This window comes from Dendrobium catenatum, unplaced genomic scaffold, assembly GCF_001605985.2.
Source record: "Dendrobium catenatum unplaced genomic scaffold, ASM160598v2 original_scaffold_12804, whole genome shotgun sequence".
Taxonomy (NCBI): Eukaryota; Viridiplantae; Streptophyta; class Magnoliopsida; order Asparagales; family Orchidaceae; genus Dendrobium; species Dendrobium catenatum.
In genome coordinates, this window is record NW_021331264.1 from 16,697 (window position 1) to 26,569 (window position 9,873).

At 31.6% G+C, this 9,873-nt stretch overlaps 2 protein-coding genes across 2 annotated transcripts in view; both read left to right on the plus strand.

Annotated features, from left to right (window-relative positions):
* The window catches only part of LOC110100385, a 17,462-nt gene extending 15,439 nt beyond the window's left edge, over positions 1 to 2,023 (plus strand). Inside the window, exon 4 of the mRNA XM_028691561.1 lies at positions 1,626 to 2,023. Within this exon, the coding sequence (XP_028547394.1) occupies positions 1,626 to 1,717 (92 nt within the window). The 3' untranslated portion in view covers positions 1,718 to 2,023. The remainder of the gene's footprint in view (positions 1 to 1,625) is intronic.
* Positions 2,024 to 3,400: 1,377 nt separating this feature from the next.
* LOC110100377 lies at positions 3,401 to 4,307 on the plus strand. Its single transcript, XM_020827843.2, has 2 exons — positions 3,401 to 3,728; positions 3,897 to 4,307. Exons 1-2 carry the CDS (start codon positions 3,553 to 3,555, stop codon positions 4,195 to 4,197), a joined length of 477 nt encoding a protein of 158 aa, XP_020683502.1. The 5' UTR covers positions 3,401 to 3,552; the 3' UTR covers positions 4,198 to 4,307.
* The last annotated feature ends 5,566 nt before the right edge of the window (positions 4,308 to 9,873 follow it).

The following is a 9,873-nucleotide window of genomic DNA, read 5'->3' on the forward strand; positions in this document are numbered from 1 at the left end:
GACAACCAGACTTGGAGGGGCTCGAGAATCCACCGATGATCCGTGGCCGTGTTCGGGCACATATCCAAGAACTCCTTGGAAGAAGAATCCACCACCTGAATAATACAATTCAGGACAGAATCAAAAATAACATGGCGAAAGCCTTCATTTTTATTATCTCCAAATCTCTCTATTACAAGCAATGTCTATATGTATATATAGAAAAATAGAGCAACATAATAGGCTAACTCCAACGAAGAAAGAACATTTCTATCATCCATATAAGCCATCATACAAAATTAATCTAGCCTGAAGTATATAAAACACTTTATTAAGCAAAGAATAGTTATTATTATTCTATCTCTTACAAGTGACATACTCTCTTTTATTATTAATAATACTATGGAGGTATATAGAAGGGCACCAAAATTTTTGCTCAAAATATCACAGTTTTATTCTTAAGCTCCAACACATTGTTTAAGGACAAAATAATATTTCTGTAAAAGCTCAATCCATTTAGCATATTGATGCCTAATTTAGTTTGAGAACTCAAATATTTTTAAGCTTAATGTGAAAAGAAGAAGAGGCAAAGAAAACTTGATTTGTTTGTTCTTTTCTATGGGTATTTATACATAAAAACTGTTAAGAGAATAAAAGGAAAAATTAATCACTACAGCTCAAAAAGAAAAAATAATCCTCATTGCCATATTTGCTGATCCAATTGGACTCGGCAATTGATGCTCATGAGAACATTCCATGCCTACTTTCTTTTCTTTGTATACAAAATCCGTGGAGAGATGTTTCTTGCAAGCAAGGGTTTGTGGCCTCTTGTTCCATCAACTCTCCCCTACAAATTAGATGGTGTAGATATATCATTCTAATTTATTTATAATATTATTAAATGTAGCTTGCAAAGCCCTGGTAAATGGTTCACAAAACTATGTTGAAATGTATGAACACAATTAACCTTTTCTAGTTCTTTTAAATATCTATCTACTTCCATATTTTGATATGATCATATAGATAGGATTGTGAGCAATCTAATGACAGGTTCATTATCACAAATAGATTTTCATTCCCATATAATTTTTTAAATATTTTAAAATGATTTTAAGTTATAAAAGTTTGTAAATACCTTCAGCAATTACTCTGAATTTGGATTCCCATTGGATCTTGAAAAAAATGTTATTTCTTCTTGCTCCTTCATATTATAGGATTTTTCCTTTTAAGTGCATAATATTATGAAGTGAATCTTCTATCAAGTGGTAATCTCATATAGTCAGCATCAGCATAACCTTCAAGTTGTAGGGTATCATAGTGTTCTGATTTCCGAACAGCGTCCGATGGACCGCCATAGAATAATTTTCTCGCCTTTTTGAGGGATCGTCTTTGTTTCTAGCATAGCCTCAAGGCTTTCCATGGATTTTCCAATATATTTATTTTAATTTGTTACTCTTTTTTAGTGGCTGCACTATAGATTGCTTTTGTAAGAAACATTTTGCAAATTCTCAACATATACTATCACCACTAGTGTAGAAAATGAGCTGAATCTTTCCTCTCTCTAGTGAAGTTGTCATGGCATGTATGTTTAGCATATATTCTGAATTGAAACCAAATCTACATTTTTTTTTTTTTTCATTGTTCAGCTGCTATTTCTGGTTTCTTCATCACTGCTGATAAAACCATCCTGAAAAATGCGAGGGGAAATACAATTGGAAAGTATGACAAGAGTTCTTGACATGAAGTTGCACCAACTCAAAAATGAAACTCTTAGAGCACGATTTTTGGTGTTTAATGGTTTCAGCCCTTGCGAGTTTATTTCCATTTTGTCTTTGTTCTGAATTACTTGTTGAACCAATTTAGAAATAAACCTTCTGCTAATGAAATGGTAGCAGCAGGAAGGCTTTGTAATGTTGGCATTTGACCAATGTTTGAGATGATGAATAAATTTGTTATTAGCTCAAATTTAATGTTTATTGAGGGAATGCTTGGTTATCTCATAAATGTTTATCAAATGTATTAAAATTTTATTTGTTACTGTAAATTTAATATAAACTCCTGACACACACACACTCTCTTACACATGCACCTCTTATCTTCATAAATCACAAGTTGATCAATCAGATTCTAAGATGGGATGAATGAGTTTAAGATTTTATTTGGGACAGTTTTAGTCCGCTGTTTTTTTTCCTGCTTTCAAGAGATTTTTATACTAAGAAATATCTTTACAAAACAGTAAAAAAACCGTCTCAAACGAAGCCTAAACTTTTATCTAATCCTAAATTGTAAAGCTGAATTTGAATGCGCATAGCCTGCACTTGAGTTCATCTCAATTAGTCAAGTTTGAGTTAACTCACCATATCATCAAAGAGAAAAGACATACAAACTTGATGAGATCATTGAAAAAAAATTAGAAATTGGAATAGAAATAAAAGAGAAGAGAGAGTGAGAGAGAGAGAAAGACTTTGAATTGAGTTGGATTAATCAATAGATTTCAGTCTAAAGTTTCGTTTGAGACAGTTTTTTTGCTGTTTTTAAAAACGAATTTTTAGTACAAAATTTTTTTGATTTAAAAATATTTGAACTAAAAAACAGTTTTATAAAGTTATCTGATTTGCATAGTTAAATATTATATATAATATCCTAAGTAATACTAATCTTAACGTAAATCAGATGACTTTGAAGCCCATTATAAAGAGTTATGTATTAGGATATCTCAAGATAATTTTTTGCCTCTAAAATATTGCCAAAGTTAGATATTCATGATTGTTTGCAATTGTCTTTTATTTTCTTTTTGGCGTATGATCTTCTACTTGGTTTTTTTTTCTTAAGGAAATGATAATCCAACAAAATCGAACAAAAATCCAAAAATTGCAGTGGAATCCATATTTGATTCCCTGCCTTATTCCATCTCATCCAACAAGTTTAGAGATAAGGTTGTCTCTTTCAACCTTATTTGCCACAGCTGCAGCAAGATAATTTTTCTCTCCTTCTCCTAATCTGTTAAACAAAAATTGAATGGTGTTGACCAAACTTTTTTTTTTTTGGATAAATTAATTAATGTATTTTCTATATATTAATAAATAAACTAAAATAATTAACAAAGCTCTTTTATTGGTCCAAATATATATTTTTTATATTTATATAATAGCAGAAAAAAACAAAAAAAATAAAGTAATTAATGCCCAAAAGTGGTGACTAGATGTGGATGAACTAAAATAAAAAGTTTGCCCCTTATCCTATGGTTTTATATTTATATAATAGCAGAAAAAAAAAATAAAGTAATTAATGCCCAAAAGTGGTGACTAGATGTGGATGAACTAAAATAAAAAGTTTGCCCCTTATCCTATGGCAAGATTGGATAGCATTCTCATAAATAAATAAAAAAAAGATAACTTTAAATGTTTATTATATATAATGAGGAGAGACAGTACCATCCAAGTAAAAAAAAAATATACTTCATCATCTAAATCCTCCCCCTTTATTCCTGATCCTATTTAAAGCAACATCAAGAAGCTACATACATACAATTGTTCATCAGAAGCTTGTTCTTCATTTCTCTGTGGCTTCCCAATGGCTAGAAGAGAGGATTTTGGTGACTGCAAGTTCTTGGATTCTGGATTCATTTCAGATGAAGAATCTGATGATTCAGTGTTTTCTTCGGCGAGCGACCTCATGGAGGATGATGCTTCTTCTTCTTCTGATCGTCTCCTTGATTTATCATTGCTCATGGCAAATCTTCCAATCAAGTGAGTATTCTTAGATTTTTTTCCATTGTAACAGTGATCTAGACCTCAAATTTTGCCAAAAAAATAATAAAAACAAAAGAAAGAATCACAAATTTATGTACATAAGGGATCTTACTCTGCACATAAGGGGTCTTTACAGCAGCTAAAGATAAATTCTAATCTTTGCAGGAGAGGGCTATCCCAATTCTTCCAAGGAAAATCAGAGTCTTTCAGTTGTTTATCTGAGGTTAGATGCATTGAAGATCTTGCCAAAACGAACAACCTTTACAGCAAGAGGAGTAAGTATTGCAAGAGAAATGATGAGGGAATGAAAATCAATAAGAAATCACTTTATGCTCCAAATATTTGCAGTAGAATCATATCAAAGAAACCTTTGATGTATTCTTCTGATCCAGTGTTGGCAAGGAACATAAGTAGTAATCTTTTTTGCAGTAAGAAATATGCCACAATTTCATTGAAAAAGTTGTAGAATGATTAATTAACAAAAATGTAAATAAAAAAGGGAGAAAAGGAGTGTGATGTAGTCGACTTGTAATATATTTTTTGTATAATGAGTACTGGATGAAATTCTTCAAATCAGATTATGACTGCTTTAAAAGCTCGAAGCTTGAAACTCGCTAGAAATATTGCTTGAAACTAGCTCAACTTGAAATCAACTTGGCTTGACTTTGACTTGATTTCGAGCATCGCTCCACACTAGAAATTGATTTCAACCTGACTTTGAGTACTACTCCATACTAGAAATTGATTTATGAGCACCCCTCCAACTAGAAATTGATTTAGAGTTTATTCAACTAGCTCAAATATAATGTAGTTTAACTCAAAATCTAACTTTAAATGAGTATTTATAAGAGTCGAATTAGAATCAAAATATCCAATTTTGAGTTGGGTCAAACACATTTGAACTCGACTAGATAACAACATTAAGTGATTTATTTTTCTTTTAGAATTTCAATGTTATTGATGATAAGAGACATGCATAAATGCTATATCTAAGTTGACATCAGCTGAAAGCTTGTAAAGTCATATTTTGTTACTTAGGCTTCATTTAGGACAACTCTCGTACTGCTTTTTAAAATGGCTTTTCCGTACAAAAATTTCAAATTCAATTTTGTACTAAAAAACTATTTTAGAAATCAAGAAGAAAGTCATCCCAAACGAAGCCATAATCTAATCACAATAGCCATATTTTAATGTTGGAGATTCCTATTAACAATGAAGACGAATCGACCACGAGTTTTGTATATATCATTCATAATTGAAATTTCAACTTAAAAAACACTACAAAAATGTGATACTTCATATAGTAAAGTACTCTATTCATTCCCCCGCAATATTTATAGTCATTAAGATATTTTGGCATATTTCATCACATTTTCAAAGTATTGATCTTTTCTTTGTAATAATTATAATAACTCATTTGTAATCACTAATATTTCAAATCATTAAATGTATTGTGATAATAAAATAAAAAAACTTTATTATATCCATCAGAATACCTGTTTCAACCGATTATTGAATATATACCTCTTCTTCTTTAACAATATCAAGCACCTCTATTACATTAGCATACATTATCATGAGACTAATTAAAGTATGAAAATATGAACTCCATGGACTATCACTAGATCTTTATAAATTAATCTCTTGATTTAAACCTTGATCGCTTATTAGATTGTTAGCCTTAAATTGCAATAATATTTTTTCATGCCGAATAACTCTAAGAGCATCTGATCTCTTATAGGAAGCCCCAACAATATTTATAATTCTAGAAGTGAACTCAAATAGATATTTCACTTGCCAAAGATTCTTCGCTACATCTACCTAGCATAATTGGAGTTGATGTGCGAAACAATGAACATAAAATACTTGAGGATTATCATTAATAATAAGTGCCTCCAAACCTTTAAATTCCCTTTGCCTATTGGATGTTCCATCATAACCTTAACTACATCTCCTATGTAAGCTCAAAGAATACTTGGCAAGTATAACTTTAATTAATGTCTTAAGTGTAACTGCATTAGTTGAAGAAATATGTTTGATACCAATAAATACTTCAATAGCTTATCCTTTCTTATCCACATATTTCATACCAACTATCAATTGTTCCTTTGTTGATATATCATGACTCTCAACTACAATAATGGCAAAGTATGAATTGCCAATGTTATTTATGATGGAAATCAATGTTTCAGCAGCGATACATTTTTTTCTAAACTTTTGGTGAAATCAACTTCAATTTTGCATAGCATTTTCAAAAGTAACATTCTTGATTTTTTTTATTATGATCAACAAGAAAATAAAATAACTCTAAATGATTACCTTTGTTATCTAAGTTAGACGCCTCATCATGACCACAAAATGACAAACTTGTTTTATTATTTTATTGTGCCATAAAGTAGGGACACTACTTTAACATTTATTAAATCTTCACATTTCTGATTTGTTTTATTGTGAGCACTACTATGTTAGATCTCCAACTTGAGCTAATAGTTTTTTTTTTCTTCCAATTTTTTAATCCTTCACCTACAAATGAATCACCACCACCCTAACTTTTATTTGTGTGTTCTTAAGGTTTGAATAGATAACAATATAAATAAAATATAGCATCTTTGTGTACGCTATAATCTAACCATTTCAGTTATTCTTCAAACCATTTAAAATTAAATCTCCGAGCAACATTTCCTATTATTATTTGGTGAAAACTATGATTTTTTGGTTGATAAGGTCCCTTCACCAGATATGCTCTTTGAACTTTATCCCTGTCATTTTCATCTTAACTCCATATTGAAGGTCGAAGCCTAGGATCGATAAATAGATTATCAAAATCAACCTTAACACGTTCCTTCCTTGTCAAATATAGTTCCATCTATTATTAGTTAAATATAGTAAAAATTAAATTGATGTATTGAAAACTAAACAAAATAAACATTAAACATAAGCTACACATATTTTTTTAAATAATCGTAAAATTTATATTTATGTTATTTTAGGATATTACTGCGTTACTAATGTTTAACTTTGTAAAAAAAATATCACCGCATTACTTTGTGTTTTCTTTCATACAAATAATAACTAAAATTTTCTCTTACAAAAGATAAGGGAGATAGTTTGAGCTGAGCATAAACAAAACCATAATTACATTTCAAGCCCCTTCATGCTTCAAACCAAAACCAATGCAGCTAATCCTGCATAAGTAATTGAAATTTTTTGGGCCAAAAACCTTAATCAAATGAAGATCTAATTAAGTAAAATTTAGGATTCGTTTGGGGCGGCTTTTTTACTGCTTTTTAAATCAGCTTTCTAGTATAAAATTAAAATTTTTATACTAGAAAATTACTTTAAGAAGCAGTAAGAAAGCTATCCCAAACGGAGCATTAAACTTCAAATTACATACGTCGAGATTTTCTCTGATATTTTAGAATTTTTTTTTTCTTAATTTTCTTTTGACTCCTATTCAAGAAAAGATTGAGTATCTTTCCATTCTTAAAACTCCTGATCACCATGAAAGAATCTCTATATTTTATTTTCTAAAGATTCAAATGAACTTGAAGAAATACATAAATAGAAATACAAGCAAAAGATAACTAGGTAAGGAATATGAAACACAAGAAGAATAGAAGATGAGGTAACTGGGTAAGGAATCTGAAACAAAGAAACAAACAAAGCCAAAGAAATCTAACTGAATCAAAACGTTGCAGCACTGCACTGCTCACCCTCACAATGTTGCCCATCTCGCACACGCACCACGCATGCCCACTGCCCAGCTCGCGCGCAAACCGTTGTGGCACTGCCCTCGTGCCTCTCGCCTTGCCAGCTTGATGCTTCCGCACGCAAACCGTTCCGCGATGCTTTGTTGACCCGGGCTAATTGTGTCGAATCGGTTCAATCCGTAAAACTGATGGGTGGGGTCCGGGTTGAAATTTTTGACCCGTCTGCAAAAATGGCTCAGGTTCGGGTCGAGTCGAATAGTAGCGGGTCAATATCGGATTTGACCCGAACCCAACCCGCAACCCGACTTTAACACCCCTGAATCTTAAAACAAAAGGAATCAATCTCATTCTTCTTGCTCAATTTCTAACATGTAATAAGTTCATAGAAGCATCTTTGGTATGTAAGGTAACAATCAAGTTAGTTAAAGATATTTATATTCTTCAAAAAAAAAATCAAAATATGAATACCTAATTTATAACCTAAAAAAATTATCCTACATATATTTATTCTCTTTAAATTTATATTATTGTAAGCCAATTGTTTCCTCATTAAACCTCTCTACAAGTGGCATTAATGAGGACATTAACATTTTAATCAGAAACCACACATAGATCAAGTTCAAAGTGGTACCATTCTATTTGCATGTGAACTATAGAGACTATTCATAAGAGCATGTAATGTATGGAGAAAAGATCATGAAATTGAAAACCTTTGGTCAAGAAATAATTTTACATGGTGATAGGGAGCCAACTTCTTATTGATGTGAATGTACTCCTCAAGCCTTCATGTTGTTCATTAATGTTCTTTAGCTTGACAAGTCATGTACTTGTTTATATAAGCTTTTATATTTATCTAATTATAGGTTAAGAATGTTGGTGGTAGCCCTAAGATGGAGATTTTTTTTCTTAAATTTTTTGTGATCACAGGTCTTGTTTGGGATAGCTTTTTTTAACTATTTTGTCAAACAGTTTTTAGTACAATTTTTTTTTTTTTGAAATCGGCAAAAAAAATAAAACATCAAGCTTCTTAACCCTAGATAAACTATCACCCGATTTTGATTTGTCGACTGTTGTTGCCAGACTATGGTCCTCAAAATCTCTAACCAATGTTGCCTAACTGTGGTCCTTCAACCCATGTCACCCGACTTCAATTCTCTGACAATTATCATATGACTATAGTCATTTGACCATCATCTCCCGAATATGATCCTTAGACCACCATTGCCATACCAAATTCTTCTGATCATCATCACTCGATTATAGACTTATGACCACCCTTACCCAACTGTGATCCTCCAACCATCTTTGCATGACTATGATCCTTAGACGAACATCACTCCACCATGGTCCTCTAACCCTAATTGCTTGAAGTTGGTCTTTTAAACACTATCACATAACTACAGTCATCCAACCCCCGTCGCTCGACTATGTTTATCCAATCATTGCAACCCGTCCATGGTACTCCGACCACCATTGTTCGACCATAATCCTCCGTCCACTATCGCCCAATTATGATCCCTTGTCCACCATCACATGATGTTATGTACTTCGACCACCTTTGTTTGAATTTGATCCTCCAACAATTGTCACCCGACTTCAATCCTAAGCTCAACGTCGCCCAACTTAGATTCTTTAAACATTGTCGCCTAACTACAATCATCTGACCATCATCATTTCGGAATATTGTTGCCTAGCTACTACCTTTCAACCATTGTTCCTTGACTATGGTCCTTCGATCACCATTGTGCTCAAATACGATTCTTCGACCATTATTCCTGACTAAAATCCTCTAACTTAGTCACTTATCGTCGCAAAAAAATATCAACGCACATCATCACCTATAAGACCTCTGAACTTCATCAGCACCAACTCTTGGTTTTGATCTCCACTCCTCAAAGGAGAATGAGCAAATAAAAATAAGTGATGTCTTGAAGATATCCTCCATAGTTTCATACCATAGGGCTCTTCCAACATCCACCATGAAATTATATATAATTTCTATCTAGTGGTTGGCCTTCTAAACGTCCAGTGTCCACACGGAATAATTTCTCCTGCATGCGAGCACTGGCTCTTCAGCAGGTAGCGGGTGGCTTACTTTTGATGACGAAAAGTGTTTACCTTATTATATAAGGTTGAACTTAGCAAGATCGAACTGCATATAGGTTTGGAATTGCAAAAAAAAAAAAAAAAAAACTTTTTTATTCATATTAATAAAGATTTTTTTTAAAAACAATATATGATAAATATAGTATATTAATTTAGAGTATATATTTAATTGAAATACAAAATAAAAATTTTAAGCACATCATATCAAAAAATTTGATCAAATTTCCTAATTTAAAATTTTTCATGAATATTTTTAGCTATTTATTATATAGTCATTTTTTATTAATTATTTTTATTTAAAAAAAAGTTCAGGAAAAAATAAGATA